A 25067-nucleotide genomic window follows, 5' to 3' on the forward strand; every position below is an offset into this window, starting at 1 on the left:
AATGTTCTTTATTCCCTGTCCTGGAACTTCCTGGTCACATTTCAATACAACCTTTCTTAAACGAGTTTTTGAGTTCTTTTCTACTCCTCTCTCCCAAGGAACATGGCACAGGTTCAGAAAGGATTGGACAAGCCAACCATTTCAGGGACCCTGAATTATACTGTATTTGAAATGAAAATGAAATACAGGTTCACTGCTCTTTATATAAGCTCCTTGGAGCCAAATATATCTTATAATTCAAAATTTTATAAAATCTTAGAAAGGTAAGTTGGTGCAGTTACTGTATATTATGTAACATCCCCAGAAGGATCTGGGACAGCACACTGTAATCAAACGTAATATATCTGCAGCAAAACACATGAATATTTACACTAAGTAAGATAAATAATGACTATAAATAGCCTCACATTAGTTCAGGTCATGCGTTGTCACTAAATAAGATCAAACGAGGTCAGGTTTTGCTGCTAAAAAGGCTCAACTACAGTAGAGCTTTCATCCCTGACAGTTCTTTAGATTTTGGGATTGTGGATAATTGTTCTGTGATTAAGGAAGGTGGTCGAGAGACCCAGTTTGCTCCATAGCCTAACCTCTAAGTCTGCACATAGGCATACATTAGAAAAACTGTGTTGACTCTTCCCTGTTTCCAGTATATCAGCTATTTCAGTCACTTCTTTCTCCTCCCATGACTTCTGAATACCCTGTTTGACATACTGGACAGAGGACATGTCTTCCCAGTTCCTTTGCCTGGATACGGTTTGTAACAACTGGTCTAGATCCCTGCCTCCATCTTACCTGCTCTTAACTTGGAGCCTTTTGTAGCACTCTCCCACAGACTGAGCATCCTCCCCAGATTTGGGATCACTGTGATCCTCTGCCAGGGGCCAAGCCGGAAGTCCTGAGCCCCCCTGTTGGTGTCACTGCTGCTTCTGCTCCTGTCTTAGTCTCAGTAAGACTTACCTGATGACTTAGCTCCCATCTGGTACATCATACCTTCAACTGGCTTTTCATCTTGTTCTCCTAACCTGGAGCTTTGTCTCCGATGCCTCACCTTGGGTCCCTTGCTTGAGAGCTTACTTACTCGATCATATTGAAAACTGGAGCTCTGTTTCTGTACCACAGAGCCTAGAGCAAAGCTCAACTTCCCAGCTGTAAAACCTATGTCGTAGGCTGCTACCTTCTGCCATCCCTCGGCTCCCAGTGTGGGCATCTCATAGTTAGACCTTGAGTCTCCCCCATGGAACTAGACAAGTTGGCAATATCTGGGCCAGGCAAGAGGAGGTTTTCAGATAAATATGACCCATATGATCAGAACTGATTATAGCCAAGGGTCAAATGGAGTTCCTTATTTTTGTAGATTCTGTGGAGGCATCTTCTATAATTTACTGGAACAAATCCTGTGCCATTATGTGCTAGTAGGCATGACAACTTCTAGTGCCAAGTGAATTCCACAGTTTGACTTTCTCCAATCACTGTTCAAGGCCTTGCCAAGTAAGCAATTTTCAGGGGAAGAAATACTCACTGTGAAATGAAATGGTTGAATTCCTCACACCATTTTTCCGGATGAAGTAAAGTAGGTGGAGGGTTTCTGAAAAACAAAAGCAATTTTTTTCCTTAAAAAAAAAGGAGTTCAGTTAAAGGCAAAATAGCAACTTGTCTTTATTAATATTATTCTAAACACCTCTAATAAAATCTATTCTGTTTCTTACTGGGTGGGAGTTTTTTTTATTAGTGGTAAACTATAAGGTGCCAGCCCCTATTCCTGTCCCCATTCATTTTCATTGACTGAAGGCCTACTCTGTTCCTGGCTTTCTCAGGACTTGTGAGAGTTACAGATTAGGATCTTTTTTGGGACACTGGACACTCTAAGTGAGAGTAAGGCAGATTCTCAAACCACTGTAACCGAGAGCTGAAGATTATCAGTGCTATAAACATAGTGCCAGGGACTTTACCAAAATGGACTGTTAATTGTACAGGATTTCAGATCATTATGTTACCATATGAATTAATTATATACCATATGATGCATTGAAAAATATTCATAAATTCTTCAGTCACATTTTTAACTATTTCTTATGTGTCAATTTGTACAATACATACTAGAAAAAATCCCAAACAGTCAAAACAATTTTCAAAGTCCAAAAGGTTCTTGGGTAGAAAGGGAGACAGACGTATACTATACCCAATTATTGAAAGCCTAAAAAAATGAGAGAATATCAGAAAGATGTTAGATAATCAGAACCCTGAATTTGACTGAATATTTACTCAAAAGAGATTCAATTTTAAAAAAGAAGTGACTATATTACCTTTAACTGATAAGGTTTTTTTTCTTAGCTATAAATGGAAACAGAGGCTCATGGGCAAGTTTAATAAAGGGAGAAAGTAACATTTCTATCATATATATATAGTATATATATAATATGTGTAACATTAATATAGAATACATAATACATATAAATTCTAGCTCTTTATTGGGTACTTTACCTATATTACACACAATAACTCTATAAATTAGGTATGATCACTCCCTCCATCTAACATTTGAAAAGAATGAGGCTAGGTAGTAAGAAATGTCAACAAAGTCAATCTCCAGTGAGATGCGGAGCTCGATATGTCTGACACCAGAGACCATTTCACTTTGCTGCCTCTTCTGTACACATGATTTGATAAAGGTTAAATCTCTATTTTGGGGGCCAGCAGGTGGTGTGGTGGTTAAAGACGCTGGACTCCCACGTAGCCAACAGTAGTTCGAGTCCCGAACTCGGTGGCTTGCTTTCTCACTTTTCCTCTCTGTCTTTCTCCCTCTCTCTCTGATCAAACTGGAAAATAATAATAAAAATAAATAACATTAAATAAAAAATCATTTTAAAAAAATCTCTATTTTTTTGTGCTTTCTTTTTTTAATGTCTATAGCTCTATGTCTACATTCAATCATTGTATATCATAACAGCATACAAAATGAATTTTACCAGCATGAATACACTGTACATTAGTCCAGTTAAAAATATTATCATACATGTTATTATCAACAGATAATTTTCAATTTTTGTGACCCTTAAATGTTTTGTTTCTTTTTCTTCTTGATTCCCCTTCTCTCACCCTCTGCCATTTCCTACCCTCCTCCCACACTGTCTCCAGTAAACATTTCTACACCACTGAATTAAGACTACAATTTTTAAATGAATTATTTATTTAATTTATGTATCATTATTATTATTTTATATGCTGTAGGGTACATGTAATCACCAGAGAAAGGGAGACAGAGAGAGAGAGAAAGCACCTCACCCAGTCTAGGACTCAAACCACAGTCAGTCATGTGGTAGTCCAGCACCTTAACCACCACGCCACCTGCTGGCCCTAAGACTGTAAATTTTAAACCCATTATATGTGATTTTTGTTTTCACCTGGGTTCTAACTGCTTCCTAAAGCCACAGATTGCTAAGCATTAAAAGACAAAAGAATGGGAAGCAACAAGAATTATATGCAATAAAAAATGTATCAGATGATGTGACTAAAGTTGCCTTTCAATATCCTTTCTCTTCTCATTTCTTATGACACAGTTTTATCTTGGCACATTGCTGCTGTAATAAAGACTGCAATTTCCTGAATTCCTTGCAGTTAGATTTGGCACCTGCATTCTGGCCAATAATACATAAGTAGAATTGTTGTATGGTATTTCCAGTAATTCTCCTCCAAACAGAGGAGACAAGTCATCCTTCTCCTCCCTGCTTCTTGCTTTCTGGAGCATAGATGTGATAGCTAAGACTGGGCAGCCTTTGTGAACGTGAGGTGAACTTGATCATGAAAGCCATGAGTTGAGTATGGCAAAGCGGATAGATAGGAAACTGGATTCGTGATAACACTGCAAAACAGCTACAGCAGCTCCAGACTGTTCCTAGTCTTCCTTAACAGGAGAGAGAAATAACCTATCTTCTTTAATCCTCTGCTATATGCAACTGAGCCTAATCTTGAGTCAGATAATATTTCAAATTATTAACCTACCATGTGGTTAGCATACAATGTGATAAGTGATGTAATAGAGACATAAGCACAAAGATACGTGAGACTGTAACTAAGCGACCATTTCCCCAAGCTGGGGAGATCCAGAAGACTCTATAAAGAAGCCGAGCTTCAGCTGACCTCTGAAATAGGTTGGATTTTTCAAGATAGAGGAGAGGGAAGCCATTTCAGGCTTAAGAAACAGCATGGATCAAGTCACAGAGGTGTAAAAAGTCCAGTAGTTTCTAAGAACATGAGTAATTTTTTTAGGCTAGACTATACACGACTCCTTGGGTCTGGAGTGAGAGCAGGAGGGAGAATAAGGTAGGATGAAAGGATGAGAGACTCCTACAGGAAGTCTATTTTTAAGAGAGAATGAGAGGCCATGTGTTCAGTGTGATGTCAGTTCATGGCTGCGATGCAGACATGCAGGCATCAGTCCCTTACATGGATGCGGAGAGGCCTGGAATGCACAAATGCCGAGTGGCTGGAAGGCCCATGAATCTGAAAAACCAGTTCCCATTTGGATGATGTTTATAAACACACCAAGTTGGGGACCAGCAGGTGGCATGGTGGTTAAGGCGCTGGACATTCCCACATGGCCAGCCACGGTTCAAGTCCTGGACCTGGTGGCTTGCTTTCTCACTTTCTCTCTCTCTCTCTCTCTCTCTGTATGTGTGTGTGTGTGTATGAGTCTGTCTCCCTCTGGTCAAAATAAATGAATAAATAAATAAAATTAAATAAAGTATTTTTAAAATAAATAAATAAATAAATACACCAAGTCAATGTAGAATAGAGATTAGTTGGTGAAAGAAAACATTTAGTTTGAGTTTTGCCTGCCTGGATTTTATTTCTAGTTTGGATCCAAAATTCAGTTTCTATAAAAATTCCCTGGCAATAGATGGTATTATGGCTTCATGAGACTAGGAGTGAGGAGTGATGGTGAAGAGAGGCCCGACCCTATTATATGCCTATTTTCAACATCATAATCCTGGGTCCAGCAAATATGATAGAAATGTAGTGAACCTTTTGTCCCTGTAGAACAAGATCATTTGCTGGACAGATTGGATTCATTCTAGCCCCTGAAAGATCCAAGCAGCTAATTTGGCCAAGGTGAGTACCTGGCCTTGGGATAGCCCAATCCTAATTTAATCTGTGGCCTGTGCCACATTGTCACTCAATATGATAAACTGGGTTAACCAAATTCCCTTCAGAAGGGAATACTAGGAATATAGCAAGAGGATGAGGCAGTTCAGTAATGTGAGTTGAAGCTGAAAGATCCACGATGGTGAGGAAGAACGACAGGAGAGGCCACAGCACACAATGTGCAAGCTCAAGTCTTAGGAAGCAGAAACTATGAGTGAGCAGAAATCAAAGTAATGGGGACAAATAGGCCAGGAGGGACAAGAGATGGTTTGCCCACAAGGACAGAGACCCTATGGAGGGAAAACGGGCAGGTTATTCATTGTGTCTTGTGAGCGCTTCTCCGTCCATTGCACCTACACTCATGGGCCCAGGATCCTGGCTTCAGCACATTCACTGAAGGCTCACCATATGCTAACAGGTTCTGGCCCTGACTTTGCTTCTGTCTTCTATCTGGTACATGGAACTGCTTACTAGATGGTTCCAGTTTTAATTCCCAGGAACACTGTAACGTCAACATGTTCAAAACCCCATTCATCTTCTTTTCCCCCCCTAAGTTTTGTTATAGAGTGTGTGTGCTTGCCAGAGAGACTGAGAAAGAGAGAGAATATGAGATGTACCCCCCAGGGGGAAGACCATGTTGCAATCCCTTCTCTTCCGTTCTCCTCCCAGGATTTTGGGTACACATAAGCACATGCGCCTGGCATATTTCTCAAGCCACCGAGTTCAGGACTCAACCCACACTCCTTGACCACTGGCTCTTGTCTTCCTTTCTTAAAGCTGCATTCTACCCAATTGTTGAAGTCAGAAACTTGGACCTTACATTCCCCTTTAATCTCCCATCTGGTTAGAAATGGCAGGTGAAAGATGTCCACATTCTAATCCTCAGAATCTACTCATTTACTACCTTGCCTGGCAAAAGGAACTTTGCTGGTGTGATGAAGGTGAAGGATCTGGAGTTGGAGATGTTTTCTTGAAATATCTGGATGGGACTAATTAATTATATGAGTCTTAAAGTAGAAGAGGGAGGCAGAAAGAAAAAAGAAAAGGGCCAGAGAGATTCAAAGTGTGAAAGGGACTCAATCCTCCATCACTGCCTTCAAAGGTGGAGGACGTAGGCCATGAGTCCAGCAATGCAGGAAGCCTCTGGAAGATGGGAATGGGCCTCAGCTAATAACCAGTAAGAAAATGGGGATCTCAATTCTTTTTTTTTTTAGACTTATTATATTTAATTTTATTCATCATTATTATTATTTTTTAATCTGACCAGAGCGAGAGGGGAAAGTGAGAAAGCAAATCTCCAGGTCTGGGACTTGAACCACAGTTGACTATGTGGGAGTCCAGTGCTTTAACTACTACACCACCTGCCGGCCCCAAGGGGAACCACAATTCTTAAAGTGCAAGGAACCGATTTCCACTAATAACTGAATGAGCAAAAAAAAATTCTCCCCTCAGCCTTAGGTAAAGGGTACAGTCTTGCTGACAACTTGATTTTGACCCAGTGAGACCCATGTCAGATTTCTAATGCAGAGAACCGTGCAATAATAAATTTCTGTTATTTTAACCCTCTACGTTTGTGATGATCTGTTATTACAGTGATAGAAAACTAACACATCAGTCAAGTACCAAGGTCTTTCCATTCCACTTCCTAAACCCCACTCTGGTCACCTCTCCCCCTCTTCACATCCTAGTTCAGTCACTCCTGATCTCATACACACTACTGCTAGTAGCCTCCTTTTTTCTCTCCTTTCCCACACTTCCTCTCTCTCTCATTCATCTTGCTCCCACTAACTAGAATTTCTTTATAGCTTATAAATCTGGCCTTGTTATTTTCTTGCTCAAAAGTCTTCAGCAGCCCCACCCTGCCAGCTTGATAAATCTCATCCCTTTTGCATGATATGCAAATGGTCTCGCCTGCCTGTGCTCATCTCAAACCACTTCCCCATGCTCGCCCAATGCACAGTACTGCACTGGACAGTACTTTCGGCTCCCAGAACAGGTCCTGTTCTTTCATGCCTCAGGACATGTGCACAGGATACACCTTCAGTTTAGATGACCAGCCCCAATTTTTCTACCCGCCAGGCACATACATGATCATGTGTATCTATATTTTCTGGCAGGGCAGTGCTCAATAAATTCATGGTAAATAAGTGACCACTTGAGTGAATGCACACGAACATACACATATTATAAGTAGGCCAAGAAACGATACCCAGACAGAAATATGACTTGGTTCCCAAAGTAGCATAAAAATTAGATAAATATTGAACAGCTTTTTCGGATGTGAGCAAATTTCAACTAAATTATTCACAGCAAGCAGGGTTTATGAAATAAAAGGAGTGTTGACTTGAGTTGGATTTGACAATAAAACTTCATCCCTCCACTTTTGAAGCCCAATGTTCCCAGGTCCCTGAACATATCTAACCAAAGTGAGCAAATAAGTCATTATTTAAGCTTTATCGTAGGCATTGTCTGCTGTCAGGACTATTATATATACATACACGGTTGGTTGGAGAGGTGAATACCAATAACTTTCACACGTTGAGTGCTTACTACCACAAAGCTCCATGCCAAATGCTTCACAAACAGGTCAACTTAATATTGTTTCAATCCTATGAAACAGTAATTCCGTTTTTAAAATAGTGTATTTGTGAAAAGAGAAACATGTACCCTTGACAGAGTCTTACCACAGCAGGATCCCCCCCAGGCCTCCTAGCCAGCCAAGATCACAGGAGTGCACAGATATGCCTGGAGTGTTCCGAACCCAAGCCTCCCATGTGGCTCCCGCATTACACCGTGACATTCCATAGCCTGTGCCAATGCAGCTAGGCTAAATAGTAATTATTACTCCAGTTTCATGCATGGGGAAATGGCAACTTACAAGAAGAAATTTTCTTGGGGACCAGAAGATGGCATAATGATTATGTCACTGGACTCCCATGTCCTCCACCACGTTTCAAGTCCTGGACCCAGTGGCTTCAAACTCACACCAGGAGAGTGTACGTGCGTGACCGAGCTCCTAAGAGGAGAATGATGGAGAAGGGATTGCAGCATAGCCATCACCCCTGGGGAGGTGATTTCTCACTTTTTGTCTCTCTTTGTCTCTTTCTCTCTCCAGCAAGCACATGCACCCTACAGCAAAAAAAATAACAAAAAAAGGAAGAAAATTTCTCAAAAACATTCAGCAAAAAGTGGGAGAGTTAGGTTTGTTTTGTTTTGTTTTGTAAGATTGCTGTATGCCATGTGCACTTGCTGGAGGGAGACAGACAGGAAAAGTGAGGAATGGCTACATTGCAATTCTTCCTCCATTTTTCTCTAGGGATTTTGGGCACACAGATCCATGCACCTGGCATGTTTTTATTTTGTTCATAAAGAATTGTTTATTTTAATTTTATTTATTACTATTATTTTTAATTTGACCAGAGAGAGAGAAGGAAACTGAGAAAGCAAGCCTCCAGGTCCAGGACTTGAACCATGGTTAGTTGTGTGGAAGTCCAGTGCCTTAACCACCATGCCACCTGCTGGTCCCAACACAGAATAATTTTTACGTCTTCTGGTGGGGACTTGAACTCAGTCGCCCTGTAGGAGCCAGCTACCTTAACCTCTGTGACACCTGCTGGCTCAATCTAGTTTTTGATTTTTAATAATTATTTTATTCAACTTTATTTATTTTAATTTGACCAGAGAGGGACAGAGTGAGAGAGAGAGAGATAAAGTGAGAAAGTAAGCTACCAGGTCTGGGACTCAAACTGTGCTCGGCCATGTGGGAGTCCAGTGCCCTTAAACACCACACTACCTGCTGCCCCCTGCCCCCCAATCAAGGTTTTTTGGTTTTGATTTTATGTTATCTTTTTAAGAGGCTTTTGCCTTAGGCTGCATGCACTCACTGGAGAGACAGTGAGAGGGAAAGTGAGAAATCACTCCCTGCGGGGAGGACCATGCCTAATCCCTTCTCCATTCTCCTCTCGGGATCTTGGGTATGCATGCATACGCACCTGGTGTGAGTTTAAGCCACTGAATCTGGGACTTGAACCATGGTCAACTGCATGGGAGTCCAGCAACATAGCCATTATGTTATCTGTTGGTCCCCCTAGTCAAGTTTTCTTTTTAAGAATTATTTTATTTATCTTTATTTATTATTATTATCATTATTTTTTTCCAGTTTGATCAGAGAGAGATAGAGAGAGACGGAGAGAGGAAGTGAGAAAGCAAGCCACCAGGTCCGAGACTTGAACCGTGGTCGGCCACGTGTGAGTCCAGCACCTTTAACCACCATGCCACTTGCCGGCCTCTAAATCATGCGTGTTGAGAGAGACAGAGAGAGAGAGAGAGAGAGACAGACTCGATGCCACAATCCTCCAGCCTCCATAAGTTTTTGCCATAGGGCAGGCGCCACCACGCCCCCCAGTCAAGTTTTAAATGCAAGTATTTCTGTCTCCAATGTCCATAGACCTCATTCTTTTTTGTATTTTATCTCAAGAAGAGTCCATTTCTTTGGAAGATAAATAAGAGAACATATGTAAAAAATGACAGAAAACCAATTAGCAAGTACTGCTTCAAGAAGGTCCAAAATGAAGTCCTCAAACGTTAAAGCACACTAACCAAGGAGGTGCTAAGTAAAAGATTTCTCAAAGAGGCTGAGTTAATCAAGAAAAGCTCCCTGAAAGTTGTGAATTTTCAGGCTGGTCCTGAACAAAGGGGACAGAAGCCAGCTGGTGAGGGGAAAAGAGTGTTAGGGAAGGGGATGGGGGACTGTAGAGAGGAAGATACAAAGACTGAAGTATTATAAACAAATAATTGTTAAATACAGTCAAAAGCTTAAGAACATGTTCAAAATCTATTTATTTACTCATAAAGGCAACAAAGCAAGACATTTGGATGTAATTAACTGTTCTGAGAGTATTAACTATCACAACAGAGCTGCTACTCGGATTACAATGGCAGATTCCATTAATAAAGGTGAATACTTGGGCATGGGCCTGTGTTCATCCCTCAGTATTATGCCCCAGCCCTAGCCAGAGCTGCCTTTCTCCCAAGTTCATTTTACTTGCTCAAAATTACTTTGAAAATTTCTAGATTTATCTATATTTATTACATTTATTTATGATTCCATCTTAGTGTAAAAAATTCTCCAATAAAAGAACATACAGAGTAAAAGTCAAAATTCCTCTTGACTCTAACTCATAAACTCAGTCTCTCCCCATATCAGTATGGTTTACACTTTTTGAGAACCTTTATATGCATTTATTATATTTGCTATACATATGCTGTTTGTCCTCCAACTATATTATAAATACAATATAACCTTTATACAGTTTTAACTTTTGTAATATATTTATAGCTGAAGGCTGTGGAAGTGGTATTATATGCTTCATAGAAATGTTCTAGTATTCATTTTTTCCACTCAGCAATATGGCTGAAAGATCATCCAATGTCCATTTCATACTTAAATGGTATTCCACAATGTAGGCAAAGATAGTTAACTTAAATGCAGAAAGATCAGACCCGGATCTCCACCTCCTGGAGGTGGCTCGGTGACCAATTCCAGAGCCGTGGTGGCAACAGAGCTAAAGCCAAGGAGGAAACAACCAGCCAACAGTACCACAGGGCTCTGCATATTGTTCCCGGGGTCACACTGCGGATGGTGACCTTGAGTTGTTCAACTCGACCAGTATCAAGTTTTGAACTCTACTACTGGTTCCATTCTGCCACTTGCAAAAATCTACAAGTTGAGCTTCCCTAATCCAAAAATCTGAAACCCAAAATGCTCCAAAAATCTGAAACGTTTCGATCACTGATGTGACATCAGTGCAGAGTTCCACACCTGACCTCATGCGATAGTTTGCAGTAGAAAAACCCTGCAACATAAAAATGTGTATTATATAAAATTATCTCCAGGCTATGTGAATAAAGTATATATGAAACCTAAACGAATTTACTATTTAGACTTGGGCGCCATCCCCAAGATATATGATATATATATCATATATACATAGGGTTGTCAGGAAAATCATGATCCAGTTTTGCATAGAAAAATACGTCATGACTTTCCTGACAACCCAATATGTGTGTGTGTGTACACAAATATCCCCAAATCTAGAACTCAAAGCATCTTTGGCCCCAAGCATTTGATTAAAAAACACTCATCATGTACCTGGTTTCAGTAGTGGGTATCTCTGGGTAATGTCAACATACACACCACACAACAAGATCTATCCAAAATATACATATGCTATAATTCTGCTAAGGAAGAATCATTTGAAAAATTTTCCTTTTTTAAAAAGAATTATTTATTTAATTTAATTTATTTATTTTTTTAATTTGACCAAAGAGACAAAGAGAGAGAGAGACAGAGAAGGAAAGTGAGGAAGCAGGACTCCAGGTCCAGGACTCAAACCGTGGTTGGCCATGTAGGAATCCAGTGCCGAAACCACCACACCACCTGCTGGTCCCTTGAACAACTTTCTAAAAATAGCAGGAGACATTTTTTTAAAATCAGAAAATAGATTATATGAAAATGGCACAGAAATCAGTAATAGAATGCTATACACTGCACCATCATTAAATGTGAAAAATTAGTCAAGATTGGAAAAGATCTCTGTGCTAAGTGCTAAATCCAAAATCTAGTAAAAGCACCTCCCAATCAGGGTCCAGCCTTTAAAGTAAGAAAAAGCTGGAAAGGAAGATATTTGCAAAAGCACCAAAGGGGAAGGTGTCTGAAAGGAAGTAGAGACAAAATATGTCTAACTCATATCTCAGTCTTAGATTTCCACTGTCTAAAGAAGTAAAGCTTTTACGATTGCTTGTGTTTTATTTCACAACAGCTAAAGAAATAACCAAAGGCAGAAAGGAAAATAACAAAGAAATGCATTTAAATTTTAAACTTGTTCATTCCTTTGATTCAGATTTTTAATAACCTATTTGATCCTGTCCCTTAAATAACACCATTTGCAATGTTACGCTATAAACATTACAATGTAGTTACTACATCAAATCACGGGGGTCCTAATAAACCCATTCCTAACCATTTACAGTAAGTGACAAGGTATCCAGTTTCTCTGGTTTTTCAGTCCAACATGAAACTTCTTCAAAGGTCACTCAGAATCTCGAGATTACAGTATGTTCCGCGTGGCATGTATTATTACCCCAGGCTTTCACTGAAGAGGGAGGCTGTCGTGAGCTACGATAATCCTTGGCCACTTACCTCAACATTTCAAACGTTCATGAAAGGCATAAATTGCATTTTCTCGTCCTCTGTAAAGCACGTGAGGGTACCTTTCCCTCTACTGTCCTCTTTATGCAAACACACAAGACACATAAGCAACTCAGCCAAGCGTACAGATTGCAGGAGAAAGTCAAGGACGGTAGAAGGTGCCACGTCAGTAGAGATGATGGAGGGAACGAGGGGGTGCGTGCTCACGGTCTGGGCTGATGTGGTCATTTTCTGACATCCGTTCTCTAATTTTCTCCTTCAACAAGAACTGAGCAACACTATCAAATCCAATGGTGAATGTCCGCCGTGTCAGCAAAGAAGACCTTGCTCCAGGGCTGACTAATGACCCTTTTCCTAGGTGGTCCTTCATGCACTGAATGGAAACTATAAACCTGTGTTTTGTTTTGTTTTCCCCACACACATTTTTTTTTTTTGAGAGGTTTTCGCTATAGGGCGCCTGAGCTCGCCAGACAGACAGAGACAGAGAGACAGAAAGCGAGAAATCACCCCCCAGGGAGGATGGTCACGCCGCAATCGCTTCTCCTCCATTCTCCTCTTGGGATCTTGGGCACGCACGCACACGCGCCCGGCGTGAGTTCTAAGCCACCGGGTTCGCGATGCAAACCTCGATCAACTACGTGGTAGTCCAGCGACATAGCCATTACGCTAACCCCCCCCCCACACACACACACACATTTTAAAATGCATGATTTGTTCTTAAAAAAATCTTTTAAAATTCCTGTGTTGTGAATAGGTCATATTGTTCTCTTAATGTTTTCTTATTATCAAATTTTGGATTATTTCCATGGGTTCTTTGGGACTATATTCTTTGACGGTGATCACTATGACGTGCCTAAGCATTTTGAAGACATTGGATTGTCAGAAAAGTCATAATATATTTTTCTATGTTTTTCTATGTAAAAATGTGTCTGAGTTCCAATGATCCAGTAGCATCATTCCCCAATTAGATTAGCATTTTAAAAAGAAAATAGCTTTATTTGTGGTGGGATATAAAGCCCCATGATACAGTGAAGGCCAGAATAGGCAAAGCCATGGGTTTGACAAGCTGAGCTTTCTGGAGCTTCAATTACATTTATTAACAGTAAGTTATTTAAAATAGTTTTATATGAAAATTACTGGCAAAAGGGTGCTGGGGAGAGAGTGGGCAATAAAATGCAAGATTTCTCCCTGCCTCGATTCTAAACTGAGAACAAAATAAAATAGTCAGCAGAGTCCAAAATAACACCTTTATTACTGTTAGGAATCTTGAAGAATATAGCTTTGTTCTGGGACCAGCAGTTAGCGTAATGGCTATGTCGCTGGACTCCCATGTAGTCAACCGCGGTTCAAGTCCCAGACCTGGCGGCGTGCATGCCCAAGATCCCAAGAGGAGAATGGAGGAGAAGGGATTGCGGCGTGGCCATCTCCCCGGGGGGTGATTTCTCACTTTCTATCTCTCTGTCTCTCTCTGTCTGTCTGGCGAGCGCATGTGCCCTATAGCAAAAACCTCTCCAACCCCCACATTTTATTGATTCACAAAGATCTTAACGTATAGACAAAGCTAGAATGTAGTGACAAGTGCACTGTAATTTTCCATCTGAAACAATTTTTTTTCTCTTTCATTTCCCCTTTTACTAAGGAGAGGTATAAACTAATTTATTTGCAAAAAAAAAAAAATAGGTTAATCTCAATTTGGTCTGTCATTTGCACAAAGTCCCATAAGAATTCAATTTCTGATCCAAGATAATAGATACTGTTCTATTATTGAGCTTATGCAGATAACCATTCTGCCACAATATAAGAATGCTCACAAATATTTTCCAATTGCAAAGGAGTCAGGAAGGGAGAAAAATTTATGTTTCAATTAAAAAAAATTTTTTTAACAACTTGCTGAACCTAACAACTCAAAAGAAAACAAAATTCCTTAAACCTGGAAGACAAAGCACAGAAGAAAATCAGTAATGTTTTAGAAAAAAGTCATATAGAATTGTATTTCACCAGTTCAATCTCATGTAATCTTGTTGAATTTGCAGTGTTAAAGTGGTCTGACCTTTCCGTTAACATTCAACATTATTATTGATATTTCAGAACTTATCTCTACCATTAAGTTGACCTTTTTCTTGGTCTTTTTTTTTATTTCAATTTATTTATTTGCATTCATTCACTGTACATGATTATAGCATACGAAATGAGATTTTCCATCCAACGTACACTGTATATTGTCTCAATCAAGCACATCAACAAACATGTTATTGTCAGCAAATAATTTTCCATTTCTTGTTTTCTGTATGTTTTCCTTTTTTTCCCCCATCCTTGATTCCCTGTCTCTTATTCTCTGTTATCTCCCACTCTCCTCCCACACTGTCCGATAGCCATTACGCTAACTGCTGGTTCCCCCCCCACACACACACACACACATTTTAAAATGCATGATTTGTTCTTAAAAAAATCTTTTAAAATTCCTGTGTTGTGAATAGGTCATATTGTTCTCTTAATGTTTTCTTATTATCAAATTTTGGATTATTTCCATGGGTTCTTTGGGACTATATTCTTTGACGGTGATCACTATGACGTGCCTAAGCATTTTGAAGACATTGGATTGTCAGAAAAGTCATAATATATTTTTCTATGTTTTTCTATGTAAAAATGTGTCTGAGTTCCAATGATCCAGTAGCATCATTCCCCAATTAGATTAGCATTTTAAAAAGAAAATAGCTTTATTTGTGGTGGGATATAAAGCCCCATGATACAGTGAAGGCCAGAATAGGCAAAGCCATGGGTTTGACAAGCTGAGCTTTCTGGAGCTTCAATTACATTTATTAACAGTAAGTTATTTAAAATAGTTTTATATGAAAATTACTGGCAAAAGGGTGCTGGGGAGAGAGTGGGCAATAAAATGCAAGATTTCTCCCTGCCTCGATTCTAAACTGAGAACAAAATAAAATAGTCAGCAGAGTCCAAAATAACACCTTTATTACTGTTAGGAATCTTGAAGAATATAGCTTTGTTCTGGGACCAGCAGTTAGCGTAATGGCTATGTCGCTGGACTCCCATGTAGTCAACCGCGGTTCAAGTCCCAGACTTTGCGGCATGCATGCCCAAGATCCCAAGAGGAGAATGGAGGAGAAGGGATTGCGGCGTGGCCATCTCCCCGGGGGGTGATTTCTCGCTTTCTATCTCTCTGTCTCTCTCTGTCTGTCTGGCGAGCGCATGTGCCCTATAGCAAAAAACCTCTCCAAAAATAAGAAAAAAATATATATATAGCTTTGTTCTGTGGGTAGTGGGCTTTCTCAAATTGAAATGGCAAAGTGAGACTTACCTGGCAACCACCACAGGCCCCTCACTCAGGAACAGAGCCTTGGCCACCGAGCTTAGCTGAGAGTAATCAAGCAGGCAGCAAGACTCCCAGGAGGAAGGAGAAGGGAACAAGCTAACTTATCCAATTCCTTCCCACATTTGCCATCAGCATAAATCACTTCTAATCCTAGGGTCTATCCTTGACGAAGGATCTAATCAGAAGGCAGAAACCATACCAGTAATTTGAATAGGGAAAATTTAATATAAGGAATTATGAACTTGGACTGGCCCCATGATCTAGTGGTAAAGGGATCAGGTCCCACTTGGCCACCCACTGTCTGAATCACTGCCACAGCAGCTTGAAAGGCACGCAGGGTGCAAATGCACGCATGCCCCAAATCCTGCCAGGATAGAGAAATGGACAAGAAGGAATTCAGCATGCCCATGCATCACTGATAGGTGCTTTCTTCCTCCCCTCTGTCTCTCACTGGTGAGTACACACACGCTCTGGTAATTAAAAAAAGAAAATTACAAACTTGTGAAAGAGGATTAAAGAGAACTCAAGAATATTGGAAGCAGCTACTACTTCTGGCTGGAAGAGTACCGAAAACAAACACATTTGAAAGAGTCCCTGCCCCCAAACCCAAGGCTGGGATTCAGATCTCACTGGACAGGACACATGAGGGGTCTTTGAAAAGTTCACAGAAAATGCATATTGTGAGAAAACTATGCATGGATTAAAATAATAATAATAATAAATAAATAAACAAACTTGTGCCAAAATAAACTTTATTTCTATTTTTCCACAAACTTTCTAAAAGTGCCTCCATAACTATAGTACTTGGTGGAGAAAACATTTCCTAAGGTGATATCAAGCTAGGGCTGGCAAGTAGGAGACCACCTGCCAGGGTGCCTTCAAGGCTCACTGAGAAGCCACCAGACTGGGTGTTAGGAGAACGTGCTGGAAGCTGAGCACCTTGGAGTGTTTCAAATGCCAACTAAGAGGCAAGGCCACAGAAGCAGAAGTATGCTGAAACTGAGAGGAGGGTCCTTTCCTCCTACACGGCCTTCCAGTGCCCTCTACTGACAAAGCTTAACACAGGCCACACGGCCAAGGGATGTTTGCCGTGTCCACTGCAGTATCAGAAGGCAGAGTGAAGAGAGATTCTGCACTAGAAGGCAGTAACTTGACAATTAGTGCTGGTCCAAGAGGGGGAGAGAACCAAGAGGGGACAGAAGTGTTAAAATGCAAACCCTTTTTTAAAAAAACAGATTTTAAGAAATTTCAATTTCAGGCTTGCAATCAGTAACTTCAACCTATCATTGGCTGAGTAAGTCCAGCTTCCTAGGACTGACATCAGGAGTACTCGCTGGATATAGCTGGGAGGTAATGAAGACATAGTTGAAACCTCTCTCCTTATCCCACTTCAAAAATCCATCTTGTCGTGGGGCATGAAACTTCCTCACTAAGGCTCACTGCCTCCTATTACAGAAGTTCTCTATTGAAATGGGCATGTTCTGGGAGGAATCCTATTATAAACCTTTGTTGACCAAAACTTTCCCTGGGATAAATAATTGTCAAGGGATTGGCAGGTGACATGGTGGTTAAGGGCACTGGACTCCCACATGGCCAACCATGGTTCAAGTCCTGGACCTGGCAGCTTTCCCTCTCTCTCTCTCTTTCTCCCTTATCCTATCTCTCTCTGGTCAAAGTGAAATGGATAAATTAAATAAAATAATTCTTTAAAAAATAAATAAGTAACTGTCAAGAATAAAAACCTAGAGAACAGGACCCACAGGGATCAGTGAGGGCCAGGATCACAAACACAGATTTATTTATTTACTTACTTTTTTTTTTGAGAGAGAGATTTTTGCTATAGGGTGCGTGCATTTGCCAGAGACACAGAGAGAGACAGAGAGAAAGTAAGAAATCATCACTCGGGGGGATGGCCACGCCACAGTCCCTTCTCAATTCTCCTCTTGGGATTTTGGGCAAGCATGCACATGTGCCTGGCATGAGTTTTTTTTTTAATCCTCTGGGTCCAGGACTTGAACTGCAGTCCACTACATGGGAGTCCAGCGACATAACCTTTATGCCATCTGCTGGCCCCATAAACAAAGATTTAATCTCTGTGGTTCTCCACTCCTACAGGTCCAACTTTGAATGAGCTGAAAGTGAAGAGTCAGGTGGCATGACACTTCTTTTACACTTTCCTGTCCCTTGGTCTGTATGACTTCTCTCAACATGAAAAGGAAAGGGAATCATTGAAAGTCAATGTGGTGAAAACTTCTGCCAAGACCATGGCTACAGAAAAGGAACTCTTTTTTCTTGCCTGCAGTTTCCCAGCAGCTCAGTCATGAGTGTGAGTAGGCTGAGGGCAGCTGATGATGGTTCCTCCCATTACTCTCTTAGGCCCACGCAGGAACTCAAGGCTATCCCATAAGCCAGACTATTTCCTCCTACAGTCTAATATTATTTCTAGAGTCGGAATGACAATAATGTCAATAGCTAACATTACTTGAGAGGTTACTGTGTGTAAGCACCATGCTATGAATTCACTTATTTAATCCTCATACAAACCCTATGAGGCAGATTTCCAATTCCCCGTATTATAGATAAGGAAACCAAGCCCTAGGGAAGTTCAGAAGCTGGTACTAGGTGGCTGATTCAAATGCCACAGTTGTGGGAGCCAGCAGGTGGTGTGGTGGTTAAGGCACTGGACTCTCACATGGTTTAAGGCCCAGACTCAATGACTTGAAAATCACACCAGGTGCATGTGCATGCATGCCCAAAATCATGAGAGGAGAATGTGGAGGAGAAGGGATTGTGGTGTGGCCATCTGTTCTGGAGAAGGGGGTGAATTTCTCACTTTCCCTCTTTCTGTTTTTGTCTCTACCTCTCTCTGGCAAGTGTACATGCCCTATGGCAAAACATCTTAAAAATAAGTAAATTCCACAATTGACACCACTACACCATCCGGTTTCCCCACTTGAGAATCACTCTTGGGTAAAGAGACACCACAGCATCTTTAGATTCCCCCAGAGCGGTTTGCGTCTTACTCATGGGGACTATGGGCTGGTAAGTCAGTTGCCCTTCTGACATCCTATCCACACGAGCTTTACCAGGACATTAGTGAGCAAACTCAAAGGACGTTTTGTTTGGGGTGCGGAATGATCAGTCTGTGAGCGGGAGTAAGAGCCGAGAATGTTTTCATCTGTTGAGTTTTATGTGTTTTCTGTCATTCAGCTCCCTCCAAAGTCACAGCTGGTAAAACCAAATGGGTCATTTTACCACAATCAGACCAACGTCACAGTTCAACAAGCACCATTTGTCCTCTAAGGCAAAGCCACGCACCTAATTACAGCATACTGTTAATAAATGTATAATAGACAAAAAGAAATTGACTGCTATGGATTTTTTTTCCCCAGCAAAGCAAAACCATTTAAAGGGCAGACTGCGTGTCTCTTCCTTCTTGAACTGTTTCCATAAAGTTAGCAATATATTCCAGATAGAAAAACCAGGGCAGCCCTCAGATGAACAGATTGTGTCATCAGATCTACCACATTGTCGCTAATGGGGGAATTAGCAGCTGAACATCAACACCTGTCACCGTGAGCAGACCCTGGCACACGCACCAGGAAGGAAGGCTGTGTAGCTCCTTAGAGCAATCTGAGCCTGGGCCACCAGAGACAACTCACGTGCCAGTGCCACGGAAGCGTGAGCAGGTGGGCTCCAATCTAAAAAATCAGGCCGATGCATAAAATGCCAGGGGAGATGTAGTAATAGTAATAGCAGCAGTTCCTAAGGAACACTGGGTGTTAACAATAGTGACCACTAAAAGGGCTTCCTAGGACTATGCTAACTGCACAAACGGAAGCACACAGACACGGAGGCAGAGAGGTCCCAACAGGATCGGCTGAACATTTGTCCCCTAGCAAGGGCAAAAGACAGAGTAGCACCGCCTCTCACACCTGGGTGACTTGGGTCATTTCTCTGCTGGGCTAGATTATGGCCAATTGTTTTCACCGACCTCCAGATCAATTGCAATAATTGCTAGTGAGTGGACTGTGCTCTAATTTCAGCAGTTTGTAAAGGGGGGCCCAAGTGGGGAAGCCCACATTTATTTTTCTGACATTGTAAGCATGTCTTTTCTTTGCAAAGCTTTGGCCATTTTTTTCTACCTGGTTGCCTAGCAACCTTTTGAAGGGACAGAAATATGAGAGAGAAAGAGATGCTAGAAATATACAGATGAATGAATTTATGTTTCACAGATTCTTTTTCTTTTTTAAAAGTCTTTTTTGTTCTGTTCTGTTTTGTTTTGTTCGCTAATTTGCCAGAGGGCATGTGCACTAACCAGAGAGAAAGAGACGCTGGGCTAGATTATGGCCAATTGTTTTCACCGACCTCCAGATCAATTGCAATAATTGCTAGTGAGTGGACTGTGCTCTAATTTCAGCAGTTTGTAAAGGGGGGCCCAAGTGGGGAAGCCCACATTTATTTTTCTGACATTGTAAGCATGTCTTTTCTTTGCAAAGCTTTGGCCATTTTTTTCTACCTGGTTGCCTAGCAACCTTTTGAAGGGACAGAAATATGAGAGAGAAAGAGATGCTAGAAATATACAGATGAATGAATTTATGTTTCACAGATTCTTTTTCTTTTTTAAAAGTCTTTTTTGTTCTGTTCTGTTTTGTTTTGTTCGCTAATTTGCCAGAGGGCATGTGCACTAACCAGAGAGAAAGAGACAGAGACAGAGACAGAGAAAATAAGAAAGCATCCCTCATGAGGCATAGTCACATCCCAATCCCCTCTCCTCCACCTCTCCTTTCTTTTGAGATTTTGGGCACATATGTCCACACACATGCACACACACCTACAGTGTTTTTCAAACCATTGGGTCTGGGATTTGAATCCTGTAGTCAGCCATGTTGGACCCAGTCACCTCAACCACCATGCCGCTGGCTGGCCCTCAGAGATTCCTTTTCTTTTTTTTTCTTTTTTTTTTTTTTTTTTTTTGGGTTTTTTCTATGGGGCGCCTTCGAGTAGAGGTTTTTGCTACAGGGCGCGTGCGCTCACCAGACAGGCAGAGAGAAACAGAGAGATAGAAAGCGAGAAATCACCCCCCAGGGGGGATGGTCACGCCGCAATCCTTTCTCCTCCATTCTCCTCTCGGGATTCCTCCATTCTCCTCTCGGGATCTTGGGCACGCACACACACGCACCCAGCATAAGTTTTAAGCCACCAGGTCCGAGGCGCGAACCACAGTAGGCTACATAGGAGTCCAGCAACATAGCCATTACGCTAACTGCTGGTCCCAGAGATTCCTTTTCAAAAATCAATCTGTAGTCTCTCTCTGGGGTGAGGGTTGTGTGGCTATGGAGAGGTTATGTCATATTATCATAGTGTTGCCGGAGTAACAGGAGCAGACACGTATATTTACAAGCACATTCGATAAATGGAGGAGTGTATCACTGGTATTGCATATTATAAAGATGAAAAATAAATACATCAACGTTAAGTCTTTACAAACAGACTGAGTACACACAGTGCCTATTTTTAGTATCCTCTCTCAAAAATGTCTCACGTCATGCCCAAGGGGAGCCCATACTCTCTCACACTTCATCCTTTTATAAATGACTAGTCAATAATGTTGCATTCTTGTTTACCTGGTGTCCTTCTTTTCACTGATAGTTCCCTCAGAAATGGACACATTTCTTTCAGGTGTTCAAGTTCATTTGAAAGGAACTAAGCTAATAGTTTCCCATGATTCTTTTAATTTCCTTTTTGTCTTCTTTTTATTTTTTATTTTGTATATTTAAATTTTCTATTTTTCCTGATTGAGTTAGTTAACAATTTATCCACTGTTTTGGGTTACATTATTTTCTTATGTTTATTATCCTCCAATTAGTGAAAGTACATGAGGATTTTTAAGAAGTATTTACAATAATTTTTTTAAAGAATAGATACCACTGGTCATTATTCACTAGAATAAAACTTCATGAGAGCTTGGGGCACATTTGGTTTATTGCTACATCTTTAACGTTTAAAAAAAGTTTCTGAGGGCCAGCAGGTGGCATGGTGGTAAAGGGTGCTGGCCAACCACGGTTTGAGTCCTGAACCTGGTGGCTTGCTTTCTCACTTTTCCTCTCTCTCTCTCTCTCTCTCTGTCCCTCTCTGGTCAAATTTAAACATAAATAAATAAAGTTACATAAAATAATTCTTAAAAACATGGTTTCTGGTGTAGCCAGCAGGTGCATGGTGGTTAAGAAGCTGTATTCCCACATGGCCCACCATGGTTCAAGTCCTGGACCTGGTGGCTTGAAAAACACATAGGGTGCATGTACATGCATGCCAAAAATCCCAAGAGGAGAATGAAGGGATTGTGGTGTGGCCATCTTCCCTAGGGATTGACTTCTCCCTGTTCTTCTCTCTCTGTCTCTGTCTGTCTGTCTCTAGCAAGCACATGTGTTTTATGGCAAAACTCTTAAAAACATAAAATAAATAAATAAAAGAGTTCCTTGTTTACAAAAGACACTTAACAAATATTTGCTGAATTAATAAACCAAATAAACCTTAGAAGGATGCTCCACACAGGTAGTCCTCACTGTACTCAGACCTAGTCTTCAAATTACAGGCCATTTTATGAATTCCCGGATGACTATTATAGGCTACCTTAGCAATGACGGTATTCTCATATTTTTTAAGTATATGGGGTTTCTGCTGTGAATTCTTTTCGGGCGTCTAACAAGATACGATTTATCAGCAGAGAACTTCTCAAATTCAGAATATTCACGAGGTTTGTGTCCAGTGTGAGATCTTTTCATGCAAACAGAGGTTTAGCTTCCTGTTGGAAGATTTTCATTACATCCATAGGCCCTCTCTGTACTGTGAATTTTCTGATGGACCTATCGGTTTGACTTGAAAGAAAGCTTTGCCACAGCTATTACATTTATAGGACTTTTTTCCAGTATGGATTTTTTTTTTGCATTAAATAATGTTTTTCTTCTCAAAAGGATTTTGCCACATAGATTATACTCATAAGCTCTCTCCCCAGCATGAATTTTCTCATGATATTTGATTTTTTGGAAAAGGCCTTCTCACATATGCTACATTTACAGTTTCTCCCCTGCGTGTGATCACTGGTATTTCATAAGAGCTGACTTCTGAACAAAAGCTTTTGCATGGTCCTTATACCTATAGGGTTTTTGCCTCATGTGAACTTTATTTTTCTTCTGAGAGATTTTTGTTGTAGGGCATGTGTGTTCACTGGAGAGACAAGAGATAGAGAGACAAAATAAGATAAATCACCCCCTAGAGGGATGGTCATGCTGCAACCCCTTCTCCTCCATTCTCTTCTTGGTATTTTGGTCATATACACAGACATGCCTGGTGTGAGTTTTAAGCCCTCAGGTCCAGGACTCGAACCAAGGTTGACCACATGGGAGTCCAGTGTCTTGACTTCTATGCCACCTGCTGGCCCTTGGTGTGAACTTTTTTATGTTGATTGAGAGTTGAATTCTGTTGGAAGAATTTTCCATTCAGTACATGCACAGGCTTTCTCAGCATTATGAACTTTCTCATGATTAATGCATGATGAGTTCCAGGAAGAGGCTTTCCCACACATACTATATTTATAGGGTTTCTTTTCAGCATGTTTTCTGATGTTGGATGAGATTTGGCTTCTACTCATAGTCTTTTCCATATTCGTCATATATAAAGGGGTTTCCTTCTCTCTGAGTTTCCTCCACTTCTCCCTGAATGCTCGTCCACGCCTAGTACATGGAAGGATTTCTCACTAGTATGCATTCCCAGGTGACTTTGCCGGTACCCCTTTGAAATGAATAACTTTCTATAGACACTACAATTAAAATAGTTTCTGTGAGATTGAATGGGTTATGGTCAACTGATTTTCTGTGTACATTATATTTATAAGAATTATTTGTATACAAGTTTTCATATTTAAACTTTTTCAAATGACTTCCAAATGGGTCCTATTCACGGAATCTTGAAGTAACATTATCTGTCCTCAGGAGAAACAGTTATTTAAATTTGTCTTGTTTAACACCGTTTTGCTTAGTCCATGTGTTCTTGCTGGCAGATGTAACGCCTCTCTTGAGACTCTCCTCCACATCTGGGGGCCTCCAAGGCTGTCCTTCAACTCCCCAGTCTATCTCTGCACTGTGGCACTTCAGCTCTTTCTCCACCTACCATTCATTCCAACCTCAAGATCACATCAGGCTCGACAGTTTCCTCTGGTCCCACTGAAGTCAGGTTGCTGTAGTTCTCCAGCATCACTTCCCTGTACAAAGTTCTCTGATCAGGGTTCAGCCAGCATTGCTTCTCTGGGATGAAAGTCACAGTAATTCTACAAAGGTCACTTTTCCCTGAGAAATGTTCATTTCCTATTCTTTCAGCCTATGTACTCTTGAGAAGGAAAATCTCTAATTCATCTATTTTATTATTTTATCTCCCACAAAAGCTAATGATTATCTATTGGTTCTACTCTTCTCCATATTTGCTTCAACAACTTCCACCTTTATTTAATTAAATCCTTCCTTTTGCTTTGTATTAAATTTTAATTTATTGGGTTAGTTCATTTATTTTCACTCTTTCTTCATAATATATGTATTTAGAACTATGAATTCATCTCTAATCCCTACTTTAACTAGTCCCCCATTAATTCTTTTATTTTTTTAGAGAGATTTTTGCTATAGGGTGCATGTGCTCACCAGAGAGACAGAGAGACAGAAAGCCAGAAATCACCTCCCTGGGGGGATAGCCATGCCACAATGCCTTCTCCTGTGTTCTCTTGGGATTTTGGGCATGTACTCACATGCACCTGGTGTGAGTTTTAAGCTGCTAGGTCCGAGACTCAAACCGCAGTCAACTACGTGGGCATCCAGTGACATAACCATTATGCCATCTGCTGGTCCCAGTCCCCCATTAGTTCTGATACATAGTATTTTGACGATTATTATTTTCTATGTATTCTTCAATTACTATTTAGATTTTCTTTTTACCTAAGCTGTTGAAGATAATTTTGTTTTTTCTTATCTAGGTGGTAAGAACTTTTTGTTTTTCATGTTTGTTTGTTTCAAGCTTCATTGCATTGTGATCAGAGAATGTTGTTTATAGTGTTTATGTTTTTGGAATTTGAGAACTTACACTTATTACTTATATGGTAGTCTCTTCCCTTATCCATGATTTCACTTTCTAGTTTCAGCTACCCATGGTCAAACATAGTGCAAAAATATTAAATGGAAAATTTCAGAAATATGTAATTCAGAAGTTTTAAATTATGTGCTATTCTGAGTAGCATGATGAAACTGCATGCCATTTCACTCTGTCCTACCTAAGCCATAAGTCACCCCTTCGTCCAGTGTGTCCAAGCTGTATGTGCTCCCTCCCTGTTAGTCACTT

At 40.6% G+C, this 25067-nt stretch overlaps 1 protein-coding gene across 1 annotated transcript in view; it reads right to left on the reverse strand.

Annotated features, from left to right (window-relative positions):
- The window catches only part of MYO3B (myosin IIIB), a gene marked incomplete at its 5' end in the record, with an annotated part of 536872 nt that overhangs the window by 402473 nt on the left and 109332 nt on the right, over positions 1 to 25067 (reverse strand). The window contains one exon of the mRNA XM_006141497.1: positions 1520 to 1585. Coding sequence (XP_006141559.1) covers positions 1520 to 1585 — 66 coding nt within the window. The remainder of the gene's footprint in view (positions 1 to 1519; positions 1586 to 25067) is intronic.

The sequence above is a fragment of the Tupaia chinensis genome, unplaced genomic scaffold (genome assembly GCF_000334495.1).
Source record: "Tupaia chinensis unplaced genomic scaffold, TupChi_1.0 Scaffold000056_1, whole genome shotgun sequence".
NCBI lineage: Eukaryota > Metazoa > Chordata > Mammalia > Scandentia > Tupaiidae > Tupaia > Tupaia belangeri.